The sequence below is a fragment of the Jaculus jaculus genome, chromosome 1 (assembly GCF_020740685.1).
Source record: "Jaculus jaculus isolate mJacJac1 chromosome 1, mJacJac1.mat.Y.cur, whole genome shotgun sequence".
In the NCBI taxonomy this organism is placed as follows: domain Eukaryota; kingdom Metazoa; phylum Chordata; class Mammalia; order Rodentia; family Dipodidae; genus Jaculus; species Jaculus jaculus.
Window position 1 is genome coordinate 273558321 of NC_059102.1, and position 27501 is coordinate 273585821.

Sequence of the window (27501 nt, forward strand, 5' to 3'; positions counted from 1 at the left end):
ATAAAGAGAGGAGAGAGGAAATGCATGCACCAAGGCCTCTGGCCACTGCAAATGAACTCCAGATGCATGTGCCACTTTCTGCATCTGGCTTTATGAGGGTAGTGGGAAATCGAACTCAGGCTCTCAGGTTTTGCAAGCAAGAGCCTTTAACCACTGAGCCATCTCCCCAGCCCGGAGATGTGTCCTCTTGAGCAAGAGTTAGGCGACTCAGACCAAGAGAGACATCCACTATCCACGTGCCAGGGAGGTCTAGGATTATGCTGGCTAACCAGAGACAGGAAGTGGGCTTGGCCTGGGGGTCTAGAAGGGAGACAGAAGGACATACTGATGCAGCATTTCACTTGTCTGAGAGGGTGGTAGTCATTATAGCCGAGCAAGACAGGAGAGCCTGCAGGGCATCATGTGAGGAGGCATCTCTATGTGGATTGTTCTATGGGGACAACACAGGGCACAAGAGGGATGGTATGAGAGAGTATAGCTCTTGTGAGTGAGGGCTGAGACCCTTCTAGAGTCATGGTGGAGTTCATTCAGCACTGGGCCAGGCCCCTCTAAAGGCTATTGTTACCCATTCTCCAAAACAGAGTCTCTCCTCTGTGGAAGGGGCAGCCTGCCTGGCAGAGGTGGAATGTGGCCCTGGGATATGGAAATTGGGAGACATGGGCTTTCTCACCAGATCTGACTGGCCTTGTGGAAGAGTCACTGTGCCTCTCTGAGGAGGACAACATGAACTTGCCAGGCCCTGCCAGGTATGCATTCTGAGCTAGCTGGCAGACCTAGTGGCTCTGCAGGCCGGGTGAGGCTTACGGTGCCAGTACTGGGTCGGCGCGTGGTCTGAGCCTGTCTTCTAGTGCTCACCGTGCGTGCTTCCTCAGACGTGTCTTGGCCATCCCTCTCCCTTTTTTACACACAAGATCCTATGTCTGGCAGGGAAACCTCAGCTCTGTTGTCTTTGTGTGGCTGTACGGCACCTTTACACATCATGTTCAAAGATTTAGGAGTGAGAAATGTGGGCTGGAGAGATGGCTTAGTGGTTAAGGTGCTTACCTGCAAAGCCAAAGGACTCAGGTTCAATTCCCCAGGACCCATGTAAGCCAGATGCACAAGGTGGCACATGTATCTAGAGTTCGTTTACAGTGGCTGGAGGCCCTGGCCTGTCCATTCTCTGTCTATCTGCATCTCTCTCTCTCTCTCTCTCTCTCTCTCTCTCTCTCTCTCTCCCTCTGTCAAATAAATAAAATAAAATGATTAAAAATAAAGAGTGACAAATATCAGGTAAATGGTCTGCTGCTACAAGGACATTAAAAAAAATGCTCAGCAGGGGCTGGGGAGATGGCACAGTCAGTGGTTAAAGAGTGCTTGCTGCTTAAGCATGAAGACCTAGGACTGCCTGAATTACATTTCCCATGTAAGGGGGGAAAAAGCCGCATATGGCCACACACCTCTGTAATCCCTGTCTATAGGGGAGTGGAGACTTGAGACTCCCTGGGGTTCATGGACTAAAAATGGCAGCTCTGGGTTGAGGAAGATTCCATCTCAGGGAACTATGTGGATGAGTGACAGGGGAGGGCACCCAGTGTTCTCCTTTGGTTTCTAAATGTGTACAAATGGGGTGCATGCATCTGCACACATACATGAATATGCCACACACATCACATACCACACCATACATACTCCACACATACACACACACATGCACCACTACTATGATGAAGATAACAGATCCAAAGCTTACAATCTCCTGAGAGCTGAAGCAATTAATTTTTTTTTTTTTTTTTTTTGAGGTAGGGTCTCCCTCCAGCCCAGGCTGACCTGGAATTCACTCGGTAGTCTCAAGGTGGCCTTGACCTCACAGTGATCCTCCTACCTCTGCCTCCGATGTGCTGGGATTAAAGGCGATGTGCTGGGATTAAAGGCGTGTGCTACCACGCCCAGCGCAATTAACTTTTATAGAAAGTTCCATTGTCCACTTCAGATCCCAAGGGCCTCCTTATCCTGAATTATGAAGAGGCATTTGGCCTGATCAACATCCTTCCATAAAGACTGCCTTCTATGATCACTGTTTGAGGCGTAGTTCAGCAACATGATTTCCTTAGCTCAGATCTTTCTAAGGGTCACCATCACCCATGTTCCAAGATGGGGCATCTCCTAGGGCAGCTGATATAGAGGCCATTCATGTACATGAGAGAAACTCTTCTAGGTATTTTTTTAAAGTCGGGGATGGGGTGTGCAGGCTCTGTGATCTCTGTATCTGCTACCAGCCATCACATGAGGAGCAAGCAAGGAGAATCTCACAGGGCTCTCCAGGGGCAGCCCCAGGAAATGTGTGCTGCACTGATACCAGGACAAAGGAAGAGCCTCCGGAGAACTGCGTTGTATGATGGGAAGACAGGAAATGCTCTGTAGCTGTCTCTCCAAAAGGAGTTTATAAGCACTTGGAAACTACGGATACCACTTGTCTGTCCTGGCTATGATGTAGCCTTCCCAAAACGAAGGCAGGAGGATGGAAAAGGACTTCTAGGGGCTGATTCCAAACCTGCTGCTATGTCTTTTTTCAAAAGATGCTGTACTATAATACACTTCAGCTACTTGCTAATTCACCAAGCTGTTTGAGTTACCAATGTCAAAACTTTCCAAGTTTCCTGGCACCCTTAGGTAAAGTATAAACAGATCCAGAGAATACTATAGGTCCATCTGGACAAGCTCGCGAGCAGAGAGAAATCTGTTATCAGGTTCCTGACGATCACCCCCAGTCCTGCCAGCTGCCTGCGCTATGGGCTGGGGCCAAAGTTGATCTCTCAGGTGGGTGGACTGCAAAGTGCTCTAGAGGACAGGGGCCAGCAGGTGCCACATTCATGTGGTGAGGAGCCAAATGCTGCTTGCCTATGGGGTGGGCTCCAAGATCAACCTGATGCCAAGTCCTTTCCTCCCCCACAGGGGCTCCCAGAAGCAGTGACAAACAGCTGGTTTAGGGGCGGCTAGGGCTGTGACGACAAGAGTCACCCTGAAGGACACAAGGACTCCCCCTGCCGTGTTCACCTGTGGTCACTAACCTCCCACAGCTCTGTTCAAAGCAAATGGGGGCATTGCCCTTTGAAGCTCCCATAGCACACTGTGCAGGCTCCCTTTGGCCAGCACTCTGTGCCTTCCCACAGGCCCCAAGAGGACCTAATTAATTCCAGCTTGGCTTAACAAGGCCATCACATGTGGTTTCCATCTTCTACAAGACAGCCCTCTCACAGGGAGTGCCAGTGGGTATGACGGCCTGGGGACAGTTCGGAGGAGGAGGGCCCTAACTCAGACAGTTCTAGGCTGGTTTAAGGGACAATGGGCATATAGACTGGGTCAGGGTGCCTATATTTTGCCCTTCACAAGGACACCTTTTTACATTTGAGGACATTTGCTCCAAGCAACCCTTTCTGTGTGTCTGAATGGCCTCCCTGCCATTCCCATTGCCACAACATTGCCTTCACTTAGGGGATCTGAAGCCAAGGGCTGGTTGTGCAAAGTGGCTTCTGGTGCACACTCCCCTCTACTATCAAGCATGGAAACAAAAGCATCCCCCACCCAGGGAACTGGGGAAAGCTCCAAGAGATTCACACAAGGAGCTGGGCAGATCTTAAATAAAGCTGGCAAGAAGAGACCCTTCTGAGAGGGATGTCAGACGTTGTAAGAGTTTCTCCAGCTTTGTTCAATGTCCTGCCTCCTTCTCCCAGCTGGGGACACAATCAATATCGCTGCAAACTAATGAAAGATCAAATCCCACCTGCGACCCTAGCAGAAAGCTCAGGACTGTTTCTGGCAGGCAGACATAGGTTAGTGTGTCTGTCACAGCAATGTAGTTTTGTTTAGAGCAAATGAAGGCAATCTATTAAAGCAACAGGAAGAGAAGTGGGTGGATTCTTTAGACCAAACCTACAAGCAGGGCCTGGGGGCAAAGTCGGCTGTGAGATTTAACCAAGCAGCAGGCCCTGACATTTCACTTTGCTTTCCAGCAACATCAACAGAATGGACTTTTTTTGGGGGTGGGGGGGAAGGAGGGTTTTTGAGGTAGGGTTTCACTCTAGCCTAGGCTGACCTGGGATTTACTATGGAGTCTCAGGGCGGCCTTTAACTCACTGCGATCCTACCTCTGCCTCCTGAGTGCTGGGATTAAAGGCGTGCGCCACCACACCCTGCTAGAATGGACTTTTGAAGCTCTGGCTAATGCCCCCAGCAGGCCAGGCTGAGGGAAGGGTGCCCCCAGGCCAAAGGGTTCCAGAGACTAGGAAGCTTGGGAGGATCCTCGGGTATAAGGAGAGCTGGATTTGAGAGGGAGTCAGCCTATGGTCAAGCAGAATTTCCCAATTATGGTCTGAGAGAACTGCTTCTCCCGATGCCTCTTCCCTAGTCTCTGCAATTACAAACAAGTTCAGTTTCTAGTGGCTGCCCATCTCAGTGGCCCTACTCCACCTGTCCCCCCTCTTTCTGACACAAGGCCTCTTATGCAAACTCAGGGCGCTGGGGAAGGCAGTATTAATAAGGGCACATGTCAGGGACTGTATGAACATTTGCTGGGATGGGCCGCAATGTCTGTCTGCATGAAGAGGTGTAGTAGGACCAGAATGAGCCAGGAGCCTTAATGTTGGGCGATTCTGGGCCAGGATCTGTGCTTTCCTTTCCCACGTGAGCCTTGGCTCAAACTCTGCAGATGCCTGTTTCATGAGTACCCCTTTCCCTGGGAGGGTGCTCGAGACTCATCCACTGTCAACTGGGTTGTAGCCCTTGCATTCACGGCACACAGTAGCTTGTTAAAAATGAAAGCATTCTTTGGCAAGTGTGCTTTGCAAGGCAGTAGGGAGGAAGAGGAGGGGAAAATGAACAGTTGATGAAGCCAAAGGGTGCTGCTGGCCAGAGGCCGTGTTGGCAGGCTGAGTGCAGTGTCTTCAGACTTGCTACTTCCCAGCACAGAAGCGGGCTTGTAAAGATCACAGCTGTTGGGTTATGCCGGAGTTCATATCACAGCTTATCAAAGAGGCTGGCTTTTCTCCCTCCTCTCCTTTTCTCCTGTGTATAAGTGGGGTGGTTCACGGGCAGACAAGGCCTGGACTTGTTCAGACAGCATTAGCATGAAGGGTGGGAAGAGGCCGGAGGAGAGCAATGCACACCAACACCTACTCTGGGTAGAGTTGGTTTAGCAGGGCTGGGTTGGGTGATGGTGGGTGCCCTGGGCAGTGGGGCAGCAGAGCTGGCTCTCAGGACACAAGGTTTAATTATCCTATCCTCTCACGTGGCCTGTTGTCCTCTTTTGACAGACTGACAAGGGAAGCAGAGGCCAAGGCTATGTCAGAGGCTGGACAACAGCTCTCCTTCATTACATACCACAAGCATTGGAGCTGGAGGCTACAGGAGCTTACTTAATCCCACCAGACGGGTACTGTTAGCATCTGTGTGTCACAGAGTAGGACGGGCTCGGAAACAGATCACATGGTTGCAAACGGAGGTTTGAACCCAAATCTGACTCCATAAGCTATCCTCTTCCTTGAGCTCTGAGGGAGTGGGGACAGGCCTGTGGCACAGTGCCAGCCTCCTCAAAGAACAACTCCCTACAACCAAATGAAAGCCTAGATATGGGGAAGGTCCCTGTGAGGCTGGCTGAGATATGAAGGTTTGGAGCCATTGGCTCCCCCAACCTCAACACACATCTAAATGACTACATCCACTTAAGGATAAAGAGTTGCATGGACACCAAGGTCTGGATGGAGTTTAGATGTCCCATTCCTGCTCTGATTTTACACTGCAGTGCAGCCAGGGGAAGCTGTGCGGTATGAATAGATGCTTCCAGGTCCTGAGGAAAATTGTTCATCTCTCTCAATGCTAAGAACCCAACAGATGTTTGTTTTTAAGATCTCTGGATGCCTTTGTCTTCCCACAGACTGCAGCCGCCCCAGGCTCTGCCCTAAACACAACACTTCACAAATAATGGCTTCTGACTTGTTCACAGGAGCAATTTTTTATACTTCTCAATGCTCAATCTTACAGGGTGAAAAAGCAATTGAAGGAAAGGACTGAGAAACCATTTGTTGTGCTCCTAATACGGTCTGTGGTTCTACTGAAACAGTCTATGCATGCCATCGGTCCCTCTCTTCCCTTCCTCCCCACCTCTTCTTTCCTTCCTTCTTTCTGGCAAGGTCTCATGTTGTAGCTCAGGCTGGCCTTGAAACTCATGACAATCCTCCTGCCTCAGCTTCCACGGAGCTTGGATGGGAGGGATGCACCACAACGCCCAGTTCTAGCATATCCCTTCTTTAGAGTCATCAGCAGAAAAGAATGTCATGAAATGAAGATGCAGGGTGGTAGGCCTATCACCATGCCTCAAAGCTTGCTGATGGCCTTAGCCCTTTGTGTGACTATGGAAGGAAGAAAGGAAGGAGAGAGCTGTGGGTCTGTGAGGTGAGATGATAGGCTGTGTGCCTGGACAGCCCATACTGGGTGCCTGAGACAATGATCAAAGGCTGGTCAGCAGTGGTTGGGCACGCTGGCTCAGTAGGCAGTAAGTCATCAGGGTTGGTTGGAACCCCTGAGGAACCTGGGGTCATGTGGCTGTTAGCTGTAACACATATTGACAAGTGCTGGGGGCTGCTTTTGGGTGATAGCAGGTTGCCTGATCAGCAAAGGCCAAGAAGAGACTTAGTTCTTTGCAAGGGGCCCAACCACAAGGTTCCACCTGTTCCATCTAACTGGGTTCTTTGTGCTAGCACCTAGGGCTAAGGAGACCCTCTGTGGCTATACCAGGTAGGACTGAGGTCTGGCCTGAGGCTGGAATTAAATGCTCTCTGAGAACCCAGGCTAGGGGTCTGAGCCCCAGAACAGGAAGTAATTGCCATGCTGGATATACTGAGTCCCCAGGACGAGGAGAAAGCCCAGTTCCTAAGCCTTGGTATGCAGTTGTCTAGGAGCTCTCTGGGTTCCATGAACTGCCATTTACCCCAGAGCTGCTGAATTAGGAGAATGCAGGCCCACTCCAGGCAAACCCAGCAGTCACTTTGCTTCTTCCTCTTCCCTTCCCCCAGAGAGGATTCCTATCAGTCCCAGATGCTCAGGAGACACTGCTATGCCAACAAAGTCTCACTGAGCTAGAGTGTGTAAACAGACAGGTGGTATTGGCCTGGTCACCAGCTTCACAGAGCCTCAGGTAGGTAGGGAGCTTGTGCATGTTCATGGCACCTATAGTTCTACACTATGGTCAGGGACTGCCCTTCCCAGGCTCTGGCTGGGCACGTGAAGCCAGAAAGGCTTGAAAAAACTAGGCTAGCCCTATCCTTCAAAGAGAAAGCTGGTCACACCTGTATTCTTCAAAGGCCCCTCTTTTGACTGGTTCTCCTAGTCTATCAGGTGAGAGGGCCACTTACCAAGTGCTCTGAAACCTCTGCAATTTGGAAAACCACATGAAGTGAAATGTCACTCATGTGGGGACATTCCACCTTTTTCCTGGTGCGAATGGACCGCTTGTACCACATCTGATGCCTACTTCAATCCCTAGCTGTCACTGTCTAACTTCATGAAAAGAAAAGCCACAGAGTCTCCCTCTTTTGGCCATTTCTGTAAGTGTCCTGCAGTGACTGCTGAGCTACTGGAGCTCCAGGCATTTTTAACAGTGGTTCTCAAACTGATTTATTTTTAAAAACTTCAGCAGCAGTTTGGAGCCATTTTAAAATTAACTTTTTGCAGTGCCTAGTGGATAGGACCCAGGGCCTTAGGCAAGTGTTCTGAAGCTGAGCTCCATACCCAGCCCTGAGACTTTTTGATTGTCCCAGCTGGGTGGGGGCAGGTACTACTGCCATCCAGTGGGTAGAGAGGCCAGAGATACTGCTTAAACATCCTATACCCCTGCCACAAAGAATTATTTGGTTTGAAATGCTCATATTGCTAAGGTTGAAAACTCTGCTCTAGAAAGATTAACAGAAACAAGAGAGATAATAGTCTCTCCCATACCACAGTGACATCCTTTTGGGGGTCCAGACCATCAGAAGCCCATTCTTCCTGCCGTGGACCAGCTACTCTATTTTTTTTCTGTCCCCTTTCATCCTTTGATCCTAATCCCCCGTGTGCTCTCAATCTAGCCTGCATTCTCTGCTTAGGCCCCTCAGTAAAATCCTCTGTATTTACTCCTCCATATCTTGTCCCTTCTTAGCTCATTCTGCAGCTGAGTAGACTCCCGAGCCAGCACCCTGAGGATCTCTCAAGGCCTCACCTTCCCTTACTGCCTCTTCCCAGATCCTTCCTTCTTCCACCTCTCTGGTCCCTTTTCTCTCTTTCAAAATATTTTTTTTTATTTATTTGCAAACAGAGAGAGATAGAGAGAAGAGACAGACAGAGAGAATGAGCACACCAGGGCCTCCAGCCACTGCAACAAACTCTAGATGCATGCAACACTTTGAGCATCTGGCTTTATATAGGTACTGGGGAATTGAACCTGGGTCATTAGGCTTTGCAGGCAAGTGCCTCAACCAGCAAGCCACCTCTGCAGCTCCCTCTGGCCCTTTTTATCAGTCCCCTCTTCTGGCTTTTCCCTTTCCCCAACTAGTACATATCGAGTTCCTTAGGACTCAGCTTCAGGTTCCTTCCCTCCTCACTTGGGGCCCTCTTACTCCCTAAAAACGAGCTCTACAGGGACAGAAGCATCTAGATCAATACCTTGCACAGGGCTGGGGAGTGGTTACCTGTTCACTGACTGCATCATCAATTTACAGACTTGCATCTTGGATCTAGGTCTCTCTTTGATGCACCCAACTACTGCTTCAACATCCCCCCCCCCCCCACCGCCAGGTAGGGTCTCCCTCTAGCCCAGGCTGACCTGGAATTCACTATGCAGTTTCAAGGTGGCCTCAAACTCACAGTGATCCTTCTACCTCTGCCTCCCCAGTGCTGGCATTAAAGGCATGCACGACCATGCCTGGCTCCAACTTTTTTTTTTTAAATGTTCCAAAACCAATTCAAACTCAAACACATGATTATCTGTCTTCTGTCTTCCCTGTGCCTCTCCCAGGGCTCCCATTGGGACCGACACCACCTTCCCCTTCAAGGTTGGAATCAGGGACCCACTTGTTCTTCTGCCTCTTTCCCCTTGTTGCTCCTGCAATTAGTCCCCAGCCAGCACTGACTTCCATTGCTGCCTCCCATATCCTCACAGACAGCCCTAGTCACTTGTAGACCATAATCTCCCAAATGCTCTCATCCCTCTTGGCCTATCCAATCCATTTTCCCAGCAACAAAGCAACTTTTCAAGTTAGAAGTCTGGCCATTTTTATCCCCTTACCTGTAGCTTCTCCCTGACCTCTGGGTAAGATCCCCAATCCTTGGTGTGGCCCACTGGGCCTCTCTTATTCTTGCTGTCTGGTTTATGACAAAATGAACTCTCCATGTGGTTTCCTGCCTTGAAGCTCTGTGTAAGCTGCACCTCTGCTGAACTCCTCAGCCACACTGGGGCCACACCAGTGTAATCTGCTTCCCAAGTCCCCCGGACAACTTTAAGGATGACACTGCCCCTCAGTTCTAATCACCCTGGTCAGGAGAGTGGCCCCAGCATCATCTCAAGAAAGACTTTCCAATAATCTAACAAACAAGGCTGAGAACCTTTGTCGTAAAGCATTTGGGGTTATTTAGACTATTCTGCAAGTCTTTTCTACTTGGTATTGTTAGAGACCCTGCAGGAATTTTGATCTAGCTTTCATTAGCTTTAAGGTAACACCAGGAACTTTCTTGGTGACCCTGCTCCTTGGAGCTAAGTGCGAGACAAAGGGAGTCCCATGCAAGGTGCCCCTGGGGCGGGTGCTCTGGACCTGTCCAGGATGGGCTCAGATAGCTCAAGAACCTGTTTTCACAGATCCTCACAAAGCCCTGTGTCATGTTCCATCTGGCTTATTCACCTTTCTCTCCAAAAGACCAACAGTGGCACTTATGGAGAGGAAATTTTATCTAAAGGGAAAACACTATTTCAAGGATTGAACCTTTTTTTTCATATGCTGACAGTGACTTGCCTCATGTCAGTAGTACCAGCAACCCAATATGAAGGAGAACCTCCTTCATTTAAGAACAGATGCAAAGGCCAGAACAAGGAGGAGAGAGAAGAGAAAAAGCAGGTGGCTGCTCTGCCACCTTATCTGGTGGAGGATGAAAAGCAATGGCATGTGTGAGGAGAAGGCACACAGGGCTGACCTGATGATGAAAGGGCCTCTGACCTCCAGGAGCTTCCGTTCGCTGCTGAACCTTTGCAGAAGGTTGATCATGAACTTGTAAAAGTAGGAGTTCATGGTGGGAGTAGAAGGAGAACACTCTAAGCCTTTGGTACCTGGAGAGAGAGAGAGTGTGAGTCTGGATTTATTTTGCTTTCATGTATCCACAGGGTAAAAGGGTGTGTGTCTATGTGTAATGAGCAGAGAGAAAATCTCCAGTGAAGGGCCATGGGTTGGAGGAAAGCATCCTGTGAGTACTTACAGGGACACACTGCTTCATGTGAAAGCAGCACTGACCTGTCCACTCCTCTACCCAACCCCAAACCATACAGTGAACAGCTGGGTAAGAGCCTGTTAGGTGCTATGATCTTCCCCCACCAAAATGAAACAAAAATAAACCATAAAACAGCCTGGCATGTTGGCATGCCTAATCTCAGCATTTGGGAGGTAGAGGTAGGAGGATCAGGAGTTCAAGGTCATCCACAAGTACATAGCAGGCTCAAGGCTAGCTTGGGATATATGAGACCCTGTCTCACAACCAAAACATGCCAACCATGGTAGTGTACACCTTTAATCCCAACACTTAGGAGGTTCAGGTAGTTGGATTGCTGTGAGTTTGAGGCCAGTCTGGGGCTACAAAGAATTCCAGATCAGCCTGGGCTAGAGTAAGACCCTACCTTGAAGAAAAAAAACTTACACCAAAACAAAACAAAACCAAACTTTTATTTTTTATCTCAATGAATTAGATCCATGTGGGATTAACTTTGCTCAGTTAAGGACAATGACAAATATGTAAGACTAGGTACCCCAAGAGGCCCAAAGACACACTCCTAGTGAGAAAAAATATCACCTGTGTGCACACTGACTGACTGGATTAGAGATAGCAAACACTGACCTAACAGAGCAAGATGCTTTAGTTTTTTTTTTTTTTTTTTTGAGGTAGGGTCTCACTCTGGCTCAGGCTGACCTGGAATTAACTATGTAGTCTCAGGGTGGCCTCGATCTCATGGCGATCCTCCTACCTCTGCTTCCCGAGTGCTGGGATTAAAGGCGTGTACCACCACGCCCGGCAAGATGCTTTAGTTTTGACTTAACATTTGGAAATCAGACATTCTTTTTATTTATTTATTATTTGAGAGAGGGAAAGAGGCAGATGGAGAGAGAATGGGTGCGCCAGGGCTTCCTGGCCATTGCAAATGAAATTCAGATACATGCGCCATGTTGTGCATCTAGCTTACATGAATTATGGGGAATTGAACTGAGGTCCTTTGGCTTTGCAGGCAAGCGCCTTAACTGCTAAGCCATCTCTCCAGTGCCGGAAATCAGACATTCTTATTCCTCTTTTGCAGGCAAAGATGCTCTTTTAGGGAGGTACTCAGAAAGCCTGCAAAGACTGGAGCTGGCTATATAACTGAAAGCAGCATCCTACTTTCAGGTACCTAAGCTGAAAGCATGCTCAGGGCGGCACACCATCATCCATTCTGATTTCTCACGCATTGCTCTCACAGGCTCCCAGCACCATGGCTGATGGGAGGCATGGAGAGTTCTGGTATGGCCTAGTCATACACACCACAGGATCCCCCTTCCTTTCTAATGTATAGTGACCTCAACAGCAATGTGGAAAGAAGTGACAAGGGTGGACTGTGGGAATCCTCACTCAGTCTGCCCAATGCACTACCAGGACATCTTTGTTAAAATAACAGCTTAGTGTTTACTTAGTGTTACTATCCCATAAAGTGTGCCTTTCAAAAAGTATAATTCAGAGAGTTTAAGAATATTCACAAAGTTGTACAACAACTGCTAATGCTAGAACACTTTAACGATCCCCTATAAAAGTCCTGTACCCATAGCACTCTCCTCCCATTCTCTTCTCCTCAAAGCTCTGGAAACCAGTAGTCTACTTTCTGTCTTTGCAGACGAGATCCTGTAATATTTAGCTTTTATCATGCAGCTTATTTTCAAGGTCCACTCAAGTAGTATATATTAGTTCTTCATTTAGCAAATTTTTTTTTTGAGACAGGGTGCCACTATGGTAACTCTGGCTGGCCTGGAATCTGCTGTATAGAACAGGCTGGCCTAGAACTTGTAGTGATGCTCCTGCCTTTGCCTGTGAGTCATGGGATTACAAGTGTGTGTCATTAAACCAGCAGTTCTTGATTCATTCTTATGGCTGGATAATATTCCACTCTATGTTATTTGTCTGCTCGTCATTTGGTAGGTACTTGGCTGCTTTGGGTTGTGTCTATTATGAATAATGCTGTGGGGAATACTTACAAGATTTTTATCTTATTTATTTATTTATTTTGGCTTTTCAAGGTAGAGTCTCACTCTAGCTCAGGCTGACCTGGAATTCACTATGTAGTCTCAGGGTGCCTTCGAACTCACGGCGATCCTCCTACCTCTGCCTCCCCAGTGTTGGGATTAAAGGTGTGTGCCAGCATGCCTGGCTACAAGATTTTTTTTTTTTTTTTTTTTGGTTTTTCGAGGTAGGGTCTCACTCTAGCCCAGGCTGACCTGAAATTCACTATGGTGTCTCAGGGTGGCCTCAAACTCACGGTGATCCTCCTACCTCTGCCTCCCAAGTGCTGGGATTAAAGGCGTGTGCCACCACGCCCGGCTATGATTTTTTTTTTTAATTAGTTATGGACATACTCAATATGTAAACAGCACATGTTGGTACCATTTACAAGATTTTATATGGGCATGTCATGTTTTCATTTCTTATGGACATATTCCTAGGAATGAAACTTCTGGGTCATATTATGTTTGGCTTCTGAAGAATTATTGGACCATTTTCATAGTGACTGTATATTTTTTATTCTCACCAGCAATATAGAAGGGTTCCACCTTTTCTACAACCCCACCAACACTTGCTATTGTCTGTTTTTTTTTTTAAGATTTATTTAATTAATTTATTGGGGAGGGGGAGAACAGGCATGCCAGGGCCTCCAGCTGCTACAAACAAACTCCAGATGCATATGCCACCTTATGTATCTGGCTTACATGGATACCGGGGAAGTGAACCTGGTTCTTAGGCTTCACAGGCAAAATACCTTAACTACTAAGCCATTTCTCCCAGCCTTTATCTGTTTTTTTTTGATTACAGCCATCCTGGTAGATAGGAAGTAGTATCTCACTGTGGTTTTACAATTGTTTTATTTACTTGAGAGAGGAGGGAGGGAGAGAGAAAGAATAGGGCGTACCAGGGCCTCTAGCCATTGCAAATTAATTCCAGATGCATGCACCATCCTATGCATCTGGCTTATGTAGGCACTGGAGACTCAAACCTGGGTCCTTATGCTTTGTAGACAAGAGCCTTAACTACTAAGCTATCTCTCCAGGCCCTCATGTGGTTTTAATTTGCAGTTGTCTAAGGAATGAAACTGGTATATACTAGGCATATGAGTATTTTCTCTGGAGAAATGGCATTTTTTTTTAATTGGGCTATTTAACTTTTTATTATTGTGTTGTAAGAATTCTTCACATATGGAATACAATACTCTTATTGGGTATGTAGTTTATAAATGTCTTCTATTCTCTCTCACCCTGCTAGGTAAGTACCCCATTACTGAGCTAGATCCCATTCCTCTTTTCAATTTCTTTTTTTGTCAAAAAGTTTTTATTTTTATTTTTTAAAATTTATTATTACTTTTTGTTAACAACTTCTATGATTGTAAACAATATCCCATGGTAATGCCCTCCCCCCCACTTTCCCCTTTGAAACTCCATTCTCCATCATATCCCCTCCCCTCTCAATAAGTCTCTCTTTTATTTTGAGGTCATAATCTTTTCTTCCTATTATGATGGTCTTACATTTTAGGCAGGACTGGAGAGAGCTCAGTGGTTAAAGGCATCTGTTTGCAAAGCCTGATGGCCTAGTGTTTGATTCCCCAGTTCCCATGTAAAGCCAGATGCACAAAGGGGTGCATGAATCTGGAGTTTGTTTGAAGTGGCAGGAATCCCTGGCACACCCATTCTTTCCCACCTCTCTCTCTGCCTCTTTCAAATAAATAAATAAGTAAAAATTAGAAAGATCCAGTACCAGAAATTTGTTATAAGCCATGTTGAGCTATTGATTGGAGAGACATATGAGGTTCCCACAACAAGAAAAGTGCTATATGAGCTGCTGGAGGAAAACAGCCAATAATGTTGTGAGCAAGCAGAGGACAGTGCTGTATGAAAGCAACCAGCCTGACAAGATGTATACACCTGTGCAATAGTGGCACACAGCCTAAGTGGTTAACCAATGGCTCTCTGATTGGCTATGAGACCTGCTCAGTGGAAAGGAACCCATAACTAGAACTGGGAACCAAGTCAGAATCCTATGGAGACTAAGTGGATAGACTCCAGTGATAAATTCCCATTAGTCTTTGCCCAGAAGCAAGGCTACATTCATCAAATCTCTCTCTCTCTGTCTGTCTTTTTTTTTTTTTTTCTTTTAAGGTAGGGTCTCACTCTAGCTCATGACTTTCTATTTTTTAAATATTTTAAAATTCTTGTTTATTTATTTGAGAGAATGAGGTAGAAGAAGAGAGAAAAAGAATGAGCATGCCAGGACCTCTAGCTACTGAAAATGAACTCCTGATGCATGTGCCACATTGTACATCTGGCTTATGTGGGTCTTGGTGAATTGAAAGGAGGTCCTTTGGCTTTGTAGGCAAGCACCTTAACCACTAAGCCATCTCTCCAGCACTTTTTTTTTTTTTTTTTTGAAAAAGCAGGTTCTCACTCTAGGTCAGGCTGTCCTGGAATTCACTGTGTAGTCTTAGGGTGGGCTCAAACTCACAGTGATCCGCCTACTTCTGCCTCCCAAATGCTGGGATTAAATTTGATGCCACTATGCCTGACATCAAAATTTCTTTAAATTAACAATGTTTATCCCCTTTAACCTATCCTGATCCCATTCTCTGTTGACTAATCTGTTTTTCTTTTTCAGAAAGCACTGAGAACTCCTCAGTTCTCACAACCAAAATTTATCAACAAGACAAGAATAGACAGCTAACTCCTTGGCAGGAGATGAACCACCCCTCACACAGCAGCTAGAGCCCAGGTGAAACCGTAGGAAGGAATTGGCCAGATGAGTAACAATGCTGCTTCCATGGCAATCCTGACAACCCGTGCCAGGATGATGGAGACAGACACTGAGGACACTCAAAATGCACCAAAACAAATAAATATCCAGAAGCTGCAGAGAGCTCAACACTAAAGTAGACTTAAAAGCACACCCACCAAGGCACAGGGAATTCTGAGGAAGAGGTGGTGGAAAGAAGAGCCACAGGGTGGGAGGGAGTATTCAGAAACATTGCCTCCCCCCAACAATGACTGACTGTTGCTCTCACAACTCATAACCCACAACTCCATGCTGAATACCAGCAATTCCACTCAGGAAGACCCTCAGTGAAGTGGGGGAAGAGAGGAGGGCAATGATGATATCAGTGTATGTATGTGTCTATACACATTTTCTCTTTAAGAGTTTGAGGCTAGCCTGAGACTACAGAGCAAGTTCCAAGTCAGCCTGGGCTAGAGTGAAACCCTATCTTGAAAACAAAACGAAATGCACATACACACATGCAAAATTAATTAACTTAATAAAGAAACTCTAAAAGTCATGAAGAAAATAGATATGGATATGCATTTTATGTAGTTATGTTATTATACAAAATAACATAAAGTTGCATAATTACAAATGTAACAATTATACAAAATATAATTATAGGGCTGGAGAGGTGGCTCAGTAGTTAAAGGTACTTTGCTCACAACGCCTAATGGTCTGGGTTCAATTTCCCAGTACCCATGTAAAGCCAGATACACAAAGTGGTAAGTGTATTTGGAATTCATTTGTAGTGTCAGGAGTCCCTGGTGTGTCCACTTTCTTTCTCTGGTTGTGAATATAAATAAATCATACACTGAAGTGAAAAAAAAAAACACTTTCACATTAAAAAAAAAAATTAGGGCTGGGGAGATGGTGGTTAAGGTGCTTGTCTGCAAAACCTAAGAACCCAGGTTCTATTCTCCAGTACCCATGTAAGCCAGTTGCATATGGTGGCACATGTGTCTGGAGTTTGTTTGCAGTGACTAGAAGTCCTGGTGCACCTGTTCATTCACTCCCTCCCTCCCAAATAAATACATAAAAAATAAAATATTAGCCGTGTGTGGTCGTGTACACTTTTAATCCTAGCACTTGCGAGGCAGACAGGAAGACTGCCATGAGTTCAAGGTCATCCTGAGACTACATAGTGAATTCCAGATCAGTCTGAGCTAGAGTGAGACCCTGCTTAAAAAAAAAACAACAAAGTCATGAGCCCTAGGGGTGTAGGGGTGTAATGTCTACTGGTGTCTGGCTAAATGTATATATTATGCTCTAATTGGACTGGAAGCCCACTAGAGTCTATGGGAGGGAATACATGCCTGATACCGAAGACATATGATGGTGGAAGTCATGAGCCCTGGGGGTGTAACGCCTGCTGCTGTCTAAATGCACACACTATGCTCACCAAACTGCCGGTAAGCACTTCTCTTTCTTAATGTTCATACCCATATATTAATGCTACTCTCACTCTTGGTTAGAGAAACTTCTCTTTTCAGATGGTGGTGACCTCTGCGATGACTCAAAGGCAACACAGTGCTGAGAAGAAGTGACAGAGGAGTGCTCAGCACTGAAACATCCCTATCACTCCTTCCAAAGCTCAGAGTCCATTGTAGAAGAGGTGGTGGAAAGAATGTAAGACCCAAAGGAAGGAAGGGTAGGACTCCTTACAATGCACTCTTCCAGTCACAAAATGGCCTGGATATCCGTGACCTCACAGTGCCTCGCACTACCCACACAAGACCATTATAATAGGAGAAAAAGATGATGACATCAAAATAAGACTTACTGAGCGTGAGGGGGTATGATGGTGAGTGGGGTTGTGAAGGGGAAAGTGAGGGAGGCGGGTAGGGAGTCACCATGGTGTATTGTATATAATTATGGAAGTTGTCAATAAAAAATAAATTAAAAAATCAATAAAAAATTAAAAAACATAAATATTAAAAATAATTAAAAACAATAACAACAAAACTCATTTTAGGCAGGGAGCAGTGATGCAAATCTTTAATCTCAGCACTTGGAAGGCTTAGGTAGGAGGATAGCTGTGAGTTTAAAGCCTGGACTAGAGTGAGATCCTTCCTTGAGGAACAACAAAAAAAGCAAAACATTTCAACTGGGGATCCAGCTCAGTGGTAAAGTGTTTCTCTAACATACATAAGCTCCTGGGTTCAATTCCCAGCACTGGCATTTAAAAAAAAAATTTGTGGTGCCACAGGGCTTTGTGCATTTTAGACAAGTGCTTTACCACATACTTCCAGCCCCATAAAATTTTTTAAAAAATATATCAGCTCTCTTTCGCTGCTCATGATTTTGGAACAGTGGGAATGGGGCAGAGCTTGGCTAACTAAGGCATCAGAGGTTTCTGAGCTGGCTTCTCTGGTCTGAAGTCCTGTGGGAGCCATGCAAAAGGGAAGGAGTGAGCAGGCACCAGAACAAGGTGGGCAGGATGTGCAGTCGCCGGGGATCAAACTTGGCTACGGGAGAACACAGGAATTTCCAGAAGCACTGGCCCAATGCATGAAAGACAATGCAAAGAACCATTGAGAGCACCACAAACAAGTCTCTTAGAGGAGTTCTTAGCTGCCAGTGGCCAGCAATCTGCAGAGAAATGCTCTCCCAGGAGCTCTGCCTTTTGCTTTGCACTCAATCTTGCCTTACTTACCCTTTCTCCTGGTCTTTACTGGGAAGTGGCTGGGAACTACACAGATCCCTATACCTCCAAACACTAGCATCCTCAATCCTAAGACCCCCCCGCTCCCCCGAACAGCACCAGTGAACAGTGCTGGGTGAGCACTGAGTGAGGAGCCCAGGTCAAGGGCAGGCCTCATTTAACTTCCTGCTGTTTGCATTGCATTGTTCTGGGTCCCTGCTTGGGACTGCCTGGCTGCTGAGGTCCTGAGTAACTTTGGAATGGCAAACAGTTTCAGCTCCCTGGCCCAGAGGGGCTGTTTGCAGAGTCCAGTGTCACATTCTTACAGACTGAGTTATTCTAGACCAGCTGGGGCTGGTCTCAGAAGTGGCTGCAGACTGCTGCTAGGAAAGCCCCACCCTGCCATCTTCCACCCTCGGGGAGTGATTCAGTGGTGGCTGCTCCGGCCTGGCTGTCTGCCCCACACACTTCAGGGACATGTGGACAGAAACCCAGTTAACAAAAGGCTTCTCCTAGGTGTGCATCTCTGTATTATTTGTGTTCCTGCCCCCTTCTTGCTTCTCTATGTGCACACCTGGACCATCCAATTCCCAGGCTTATGGATTCTAGGTTTCAAAGAATTTCAATAGATAAACCGGGGGTGTGGTGGTGCATGCCTTTAATCCCAGTAGAGGTGAGTTTGATCACTGTGAATCTGAGGCCAGCCTGGGATTACAGAGTGAGTTTCAGGACAGCCTGAGCTAGAGTGAAACCCTACCTTGAGAAAACAAAACAAACAAAAAATTTCATAAAGGGACCTACATAGGGAGTAATCACAACCTGGCTAAGGCCACCTGGGACCATAACTTCCATTTCTAAGGGCTGGGTGCTTTGAGAAGACACTGGGATTCCAGCCTTATAACAGTAGTGGGAAGCACTGAGCATGGTATTTCAGTCTTAGTTTTCTTATCTATATGAGTAGGGCCAATGAGAATCTGTATTAGCCAGGCGTGGTGGTGCACACCTTTAATCCCAGAACTCAGGAGGCAGTGGTAAGAGTATCATTGTGAATTCAAAGCCACCTGTAACTTCATAGTGAATTCCAGGTTAGCCTGGGCTAGAGTGAAACCCTACCTTGAACCCACACCCCTAAAAAAATAAGGAATTCTTATTAAAAGAGTTAATACATGCAAAAACTTGGCTTGCTACATAGTCTGTGTTCATAAAAACAGGACAGGGACTTTTATTAGTAAATGTCTCCTATCCCAGAGCATTATGTGAGATCCATTATTCTCATTCCTTATATATCATAATAAATGACTGGTGGCTGGGAAATAAAATGGAAAGGTCTGAAAGGGAAGACTTCAGATCTGAGACAAATTCTCAGTTTAGATTGGCCCCCACCTCCAGCTGATAGACCAAAGATGACAAGAGAGAAGTCCTGGGGTTACTCTAGACATCTCTCTGGTCCCCTCAGCCACGGTTCCCACTCGGGGCCAGAATGGACTCAGTGTGTACACTACGTAGTAGCTTTTAGTGGAAGGAGGTGGAAGCCTTGTCAAGTGATTCTTGTTTTCAAAAGCAGTGGCCGCTGAGAAGGCCTGTGTAACTCAGTTCTTGCAGTGTTCCCGGCAACACATTGCAAGAAACCAAGTACTCCCTGACTGGGACCATGTACCTTCCCTGGGACTCTGATGATAGGAGGAACTCAGAGAGAGCCCCCAGAGCCTGGGCCTGGCCTAACCATCAGAAGGATCCCACTCCCAGGACAGGGCTGGGAGTCCTTTCTCAGTGAGGGGGGACAGCAGGATGCACAAGGAAGAAGCTGTGTTAGTGCTCACCAGAGTCAGGGTAAACGACCGTGAGAGCTCTTCCCCATTGTTTCCCCCTTTCTTTGCCCTCTGACCTTAGCAGCCTTGCTGCCTTGAGACAACCTGAGAAAAGAGGTTCTTAGCCACAGCTGTGGGCTTGGGAGGAGATGAGGTGGAGAGAGAACAAACTTGATCCAGGAGTGTGCCTAGAGAGATGATGGCCCTCTTCATTGCACTGATTTCCGCCTCACTGCAGCCTGCTCTTCCCGCGGGACAGATCAAGGGCCTCCTCTGGCCCATTTCCACCCACCTTCGGCTTTTGCTCATCTGAATATGCAGTAGACAGTAGCAGTTTGGGGGGGGGGGCTGGGCTGGAGCTGAGCATGCTTGAGGAAGAGAGCTGGGACAGGGGTTCAGCCTTCTAATTCAGAAGATACCCTCCAGCTCTACATTTGGGCAAGGATATACTAAAGGGCTGTACTCAGCCTGCATTAGTGACAGTGCATCTTATAGGCTCGATGGAGAAGGTGGGCAAGCTGCTTTGCTAATGACCAACAAGCAGGAATTTCCAGTTCCCGACTCCATAGAGGACAGGAGTATGAAGAAGAGCACAGTCCCTCAACCAGACAGATCTGCCTTGCATTTTTATTTGGGCAATCAAGAAGCCTGCTGGGCTCTGGCAGGAAGCTCACGTGACCGGTTGGCTGCTCAGGGGCAGACAGATGCTATGAGGAGCTCTCTGTATACAAAGCCAGGCCAGTGGGGCGGTGGTTGGGGAGCTAGTCCTGCAGATGTTGCTAAGTGAAACCTGATGTGGCGACATGAGAATCTGCAGACCGTCTCACAAACAACCTTTCCTGGGATGTTTTGGATTGAGTTTTGTGGCTATGACGTGAAGGAAGCTCACATGTCAGGATATAAATAGCTCTGGCCTCAATACACAATGCGGAGTTACAGTTCAACAGAACCAGATGCGAAAACATTAGCCGCCCAGCTCAGAATCAGCAAGGTCCCTGCTCCATTCTCTACCTCCCTCTCTGCAGAGCCTAGAGAGCCATAACCAAGTGGATATCAGGATCTGCCAATGTGAGAATGTGGGGGGAGGGTCAGCGGCTGCTCAGAGCACCAGGAGGCCAAGGGGCCAGATCAGACATAGGCCATGTTGCTACCAGCAGGGCAGTGGAGGCAGCAAGCCATTCTCAGGCTGGCTCCTTGTCCTCATCTAGGAACCATCGACACAGGAGAAAGGAATGTAGCCTATGCTTGGCACAGTAAGTGCTTCATAGAAGTGGCAGCATGACTGGGAGGCTGGTATGGAACAGAGAGGCCAGGATGCACAAGAGGCAGCTTCCTCTTAGAATCAAGTGGGCAGGAGAAAAGGAGGCCAGCCTGGGCTTTGGAGAAATAGGTTGGCTGAAGCGGTGGGAACACAAACACCACGGCTGCTGCGTGGACAAATGATGCAGTAGCAATGGAACCTGGGGACCGGATCCAGGAGGTGATCACTTTCTTATCGGTGGGCCAACTCTACTGAGGTGAGCAAGAACAGGAGCTGGAGTCTTACCCACATCTAAGAGGTGTTCCAGCTGTTTGGTTCACACAAAGAGGGAAGCTAATGGGTCACAAGGAGATCAGGAGGGAGTCCTAATTGACAAGGGCTGAGGCCAAGGGCAGCACTGGAGGGACGGAGCTAGGGCTACCTAAGCCAACTGACAGGAAGGCGCGTGGGTTACAGGCCTGGCGGCTAGGGTCCATGTCTGGCCAGTGGGGCTGGTAGACCAAGCTCATTTTTTTGTGACTTGTACCCTACCTTCTTTCACTTTAATGAGCTCTGAAAAAGGGTACTCATACTTGCTGGTCACTTGGCACTGGGGATTCACATAAAATGTGACTCCTGTGGTCCGAGACGGGCACACACTGGGTGTATGAGGCACACACGGGCATGGTGATCCTGACAAAATGTGAGTCTGAGAAGTTGGCATGACCTGAGTGAGTGTTTGCATTTAGGATGACTATGGGACACTGAAAGTTACAGCCTGTATGTTGGGGCTTCAGAGGGAACAGAGGTCAACTTGATGGTCTAGACAAACACTTGGAGTCAGGGGAGGCAGCCTTGCTGAGGATGGCCCACCAGAGCTAGCCCAAACATTTGGGAGTTCCTATAATAGGAGACAGGCTAAGGCAGCCCTTTATAGAACAGAGCACTAATCTCAGTTTTGTCCACAGAGGATCTCTCAGAGCCCTTGCGCACCCTATCACCTTGTTTAGAGGAGGGGAGATGGGAGACAGCCTGAGGCCAGAGTGGAAGATCTTTCTGACTCTGTGCCTTTGTTCTCTCTGCTTCCTAGGAGCTGGGAGTGTATGGATAGGAATTTGAGGTTCAAGAGCAATGGGCAAGGCTCTTGGGGGAGCTAAACATGGTCTGCTGTGGCTATAGCAAGGTCTTCCTGAAATCACTGAGAGATCTCCCCAGAACTGTTAGGCTGGGGCCACAGCTGGGTGCTTTGCTCCACTGGTTTGGCCCTTACTGCTCCTCCTCTTAGGTTACTGTGCTCCTCTGAGTGTGGGGTTAAGGAGGCCAGGCTTCTGAGCCAGCACCAATTCCTGTCACTATCCCCAGTGGAGGGAATAGCAAGAGTATACCCCTCTCAGAGAGACCGGCAGAAGGTGGGCTCATCTAGAGGATCACCACAGTGCTGAGTCCCAATGAGAGCACCTCTAATGATGGATGGCAGCCACTGGTACCATGGTTACTACAGGGGAAGATGGCCCACAGATGACATTTTGGGTGTCTTTTAGGATTTTTTCTGGTGACATCTGGCCATACTAGCTTGGGTTGTAGGAATGAAATGGATATGAAGCATTTCATTTTTGCCCCTTTCACAGCTAAAGGTGGAGATACTTTGGATTAGGGAGTTCTGCAGGGTATGCTGCCATAAGTGGTCTTTAGCCCACCAAGAAAAGACACCATGACAGGCAGGGGAGTCAGGAGAAACATCAGATCTGCAGTGACCTTCAGTCCAGACTGCCACACTGACTGCTTGGTCATGGACCTGAGCTTGTCTGGTGTTTCCCTAGGCCCAGCTGCTCTCTCTGGCAGCAGAACCATTCAAACCCCAGAACAAAGGGATGATCCTAAGGGCTCCTGGGTCCTGCCGAGCTTTCTGAGCATGCTCAGCATCAGGGGAGGCCTGCAGCCTAGTCAGTGTCCTCTTGCTCAGAGCCTGGCAGAGCTTTCTGCAGGCTCCTCTTAGGTAGCTGAGGTGGAGATTATATACAATGAACTGAACCCCAGGAGACCAAGTGTGGGATACATGTAGGTGTGGTATCTACCTACTAGCTTATCTCAGAGTCTCCCAGTCCCTGAATAGATAGCTCTTCTCTTATTGCCCCTGAGGTGGCTCTTAGCTGGTCAGGAACAAAGGAGATGACAGGAGAACCCAGGCCTGGGCCTCTGTGCTGGAGGGAGGGAGGGGGAGAGAGAGATGTTTACATTAGGCCAGGCAAGAGGAAAATACCCATGTGGGCAACTCTGCCTCCAGGGCCCTGGGGACCACTGCTGTGGCACATTTAGGCCAACGCAGCAGCCACCCAGGCGTGTGATGGGTCTTGTTTCCCAACTGCTGTGTGTGATCTGCACCATTTGAATTTATAGGCCTAGTGCATAGGTGGGGTCGTCTGCTTTCCTGCAGATGCCCTGACTTCATCTTTGCTAGGCTCGCTGCCTTCCTTACCATCCAGACAGTCCAATCAGAGGGTGCAGACTCCCCTCAGGGGACATAACACTGCAGTCTGCAGGTTCTCAGAGCTGTGTTCTGGAGAGGCAGAGGAAAGCCGAATGCAGACAGGAGGAAGGGCTGGTCTTGTATCCTCTGTCGTGTGCATGGTCATGTGCACGGCCCGGAAGAACAGTCACCAGAAGAATGAGTGTACATTTCTTGCAAGCGTTCTGACCTGAACACCACCCCATGCTCTTTGGCACCTGTCGTTTGCCTCCCCTATTTAGCTGGGCCTGAAGAGGGCCAATAGTACACTGACTTCCTGCATTCCTTGATTACTGCTTTGGTCCTTACCTACTTGTAAACTCTGATGTCAGTTATGGACATGCACGTGTGAATGTGTTTGCATCTGCCCTGAGGTTCTCAACACTGAAGGGTAGGTATGTACATTTTTTCTTGGGGGGGGGGGATTCGAGGTAGGGTCTTGCTGTAGCCCAGGCTGACCTGGAATTCACTATGTAGTCTCAGGGTAGCCTCAAACTCACAGTGACCCTCTTACCTCTGCCTCCTGAGTGCTGGGATTAAAGGTGTGCACTACTATGCCTGGCTACAGAGAGAACGGATGCGCCAGGGACTCCAGCTGTGGCAAATGGACTCCAGATGCATGCACCACCTTGTGCATCTGGCTTCATGTGAGTACCAGGGAATTAAACTTGGGTTATTAGGCTTTTCAGGCAAGTGCCTTAACTGCTGAGTCATCTCTTCAACCCTGTTGTACAATTTTAGGTCTTCCTGCCCCTCCCTCCTTCCCCTCCCTTCTTTTCCTTCTTCCTTCTCACCTTCCTTCAAGCTTCCTTCTTTCTTTCTTTCTTTCTTTTTTTTTTTTTGAGGAAGAGTCCTATTCTAGCTCAGGCTTACCTGGAACTCACTCTAGCTCAGGATGGACCTGAACTCAGGGTAATCCTCCTACTCCAGCTTCCCTAATGCTACGAATAAAGACATGAGCAAGCTAGCATGCCATCTTGTGTGGTGCACTCATGAAGGGTGAAGCATTACTGGCTGTAGGCATTTCCTGGATACTCTGCCTGGGATGGACTTTGTCTTTCTATGAATTCTGAATATCCCCAGCTGACGTGAGCCCGTCTGACAACTTCGGTGGGCAAGGGTAAGAGTGTTTACTGCCTCAGCCTCTGTAGTGTCTACCCATCTGAAGCCCATTCAGAGCTCACTGCCATGTGCCTCTCCAAGCAGCTGTAGGTGCTCGAGGCTGCAGGGCCTTCAGACCTGCTGGGCCCCATATCCAGCCTGGGCACCTACTGTAGTTTCCTAGCCTATGCCTCTCTGGCAGGAACCCATGTCTCATCAACTTCTCTATGCCCAGGAGGCAGAGAACACACCTTATAGACAAGACAAGTCATAGGGAGTCCTGGAGAGCAAGTGTCCCACCCTGCCCAAGGCTGTGCTGCCTCACACCAAGCCTGCTGCTGCTGCCACCCCGAGGGCGGAGAAGACCATAGGCTGCTTGTTTCCTGGGAAGGGAAGACTGAGGGCTGTTACAGGGCTCTTCTTTCCAGGCCTCTGTGCCCTCCCCTCACTGTAACTCTCCCCCTCTAAGGAAGAGCCTCAATTTCTCTCCCTGTCTCAGTAGAGCTCCCACTTCCTGCTCTGCACCTCCATACTTGATCGCTGGTATCCCTGCCATCTGTCTGAGAGACTTCAGGCTGGCCCCACGTGTTGGCTTGTAGGCAGAGGGAGAGGAGGAATTCCGGGACAGGGGGTGGGAGCCCCAGCGGGGTCCTGAGGTCGGGATAGGGGAGCTGCTTTCTTGACCATGGCCACTTAGTGTGAAGGGGAAAGCAGGCTCTTGAGCAAGGAAGTCATGGCATCCGGGGAAATGGAAGCAAGGCAGGCTGCCACCAGAGTCCCTCACTACTCTCTCCTGAGCAGGCAGAGAGGGCAGAGGGGTGACATAGCGCCTGGGCGCCTACGTGCCTCCTGCTGGCAGGCTGAGGAGGTCCATAGTTTTCTTGGTCATGGAGAGTGTACACAACACATGGCTTTCTCTCATTTGACTTTCCACATCTTGGGGGGAGGCGGCGGCTGTATACTGAGAACTGTGGGGCTCCAGCAACATTCTGAACTTCTCCAGCACTATGTCTGTGTCTGACCAAATGGCTGAGGGGCTTTCACTGGGGCAGGGGCAGGTGTTGTGTGGGTTTGGGACCAGGGACCAGGGACCAGTGCCACAGAGCAGTAGGAGGGACACTATCACTGAAAGGCCCCAAGTCTATGTGATACTAACCTGGTGTCTATACATCATGAGGGGAAATAACACACTCTGGCAAATACCCCAGATTACCTAGATATTTCCTACCTAGCTGTATCTCCAGGCCTTTTCTAGGACCTTGTGGCTGAGGTGGTGTCTGCTCAGAAGGGGAGGAGTCGGGTGGTGTGCAGCCAAGGAAGAGCTAGCTACCTGCTGTCTTGGAAGAAACCCTAGGGGTGAGTACTAGGAATACTTTGGCTAATTCTACTTCCAAGGCCAGCCCGGAAACAGCTTGTTTGAATTATCCTGTCTTTTGTCTGGGCTGCCTGCCATGCTACGAGCTATTCTGAGCTCCTTGGTAAAGAAGAAATGGCTGCCTAGCTTTCTTCCACCTGTGAGACCCAAGAATGAAGGCCTTGGCCTCCTGCCTGTGGAGCAGCTGCCCCAGTAGAGACCATGAGCTTCCTCAGAGTTTTTTTAAAATTTTTATTTTAATGCTTAGTTAGTGGTTCGATAGCATCAAATGTGCTGAAGATGAGGGACAGGGCTGTAAGATCAATTTGGGGGTAAGGAGAGGCCGCTGATGTGAGAGAAAGACAAGGTTTGAGGGTAGAACACTCAGTGACCCTCACATGGGGCTCAGGGGCAATAGCCTGAAGGACCTGGTCCAGGACAAGACTCAGCACTAGTATTTCATGGGTCCCTAAAGCTAGAGCCATCAGAGGAATACTTACTGGGAGGATTCAGCAGGCTGGCTCTACCGGGGGTGGGCACATGAAGTTCCAAGTGGCTGACTTGGAAATCAGGGCCATCAGATGGGCTTGGGTCATCCGTCTGGCCTGCAGGGGAGGAAGCAATTTCTGCCAACACCTCCAGATCCTTCAGGACAACCTAGGGGAGACAAGCAGAGGATAAAGGGCAAGTTTCTTACTGTGAACTGAGCTGACCTGGCAAGGTTCAGGTCAGAGACAAAGAGCTACTCGCAGTGAGAGGAGGGACCTGGCTGCTTGCCAATTTATAGAGCCACTGAGACCATGGCTAGGAAAGTGTGATAAAGTATGCATGTATTAAGAGGTTGCTAAGGGCAGTGCAAGGGGGCCTCTGGAGGAAGGAAGCTAGAATCTGAGGCTGAGGAGTTCCTTTCTCATAACCCTCCTGTCAACAGAGATTGGAAGGGACCCAAGGACAAGCAGGCCTTGGGCACAAGGGTGCTCTATGTACATATATATCTCAGCAGCCCTGTCCATTCCTGACCACATAGCAGAGGTGCACTGGGGCACACAGACTCCAAAGGGTCCTCCACACTTGAGGTATGACCCTAGCCTTCAGTGGACAGGGTCTTGGGTGTCATTTGCCTCAGAGGATGGTGTGAATTCTCATGACCTTCTGTTCTCTGTGCTACTCCCACTGGAAGTACATACAGCCAGCTCTTTCTGTTCCCCACATGTGTTTTAAAGAAGGGCTGCCTGTGCCCTATTCATAGGTACGTCCCAGGATTGTCCCTACATGCTCAACAAACATCAGCGAGGTTCACAGCTGTACCTTTTACTGAGCTACACTAAACCCAGCCCAAGCATTTGCATGGCAATTACGGACTTCAACCTGAACCAGTGGAAATCCCAGAGCTAGTGGGTAGGGCTTTATAGGTCAGCTGGGTGGAATATGGTTACAAGGTCAACGTAAGATTAGAATGGAGTTTCTTTGAGATGATAAAAATGTTCTGCAAGGGCTGGAGAGATGGCTTAGCAGTTAAGGCACTTGCCTGCAAAGCCTAAAGAC

The 27501-nt window shown here is 48.2% G+C and overlaps 1 protein-coding gene across 1 annotated transcript in view; it reads right to left on the reverse strand.

Moving 5' to 3' along the window:
• The window catches only part of Vac14 (VAC14 component of PIKFYVE complex), a 131300-nt gene that overhangs the window by 34758 nt on the left and 69041 nt on the right, over window positions 1-27501 (reverse strand). Inside the window, exons 13-14 of the mRNA XM_004659566.2 lie at window positions 26457-26613; window positions 10195-10327 (exon numbers count right to left, since the gene is read on the reverse strand). Of these exons, the coding sequence (XP_004659623.2) occupies window positions 10195-10327; window positions 26457-26613 (290 nt within the window). The remainder of the gene's footprint in view (window positions 1-10194; window positions 10328-26456; window positions 26614-27501) is intronic.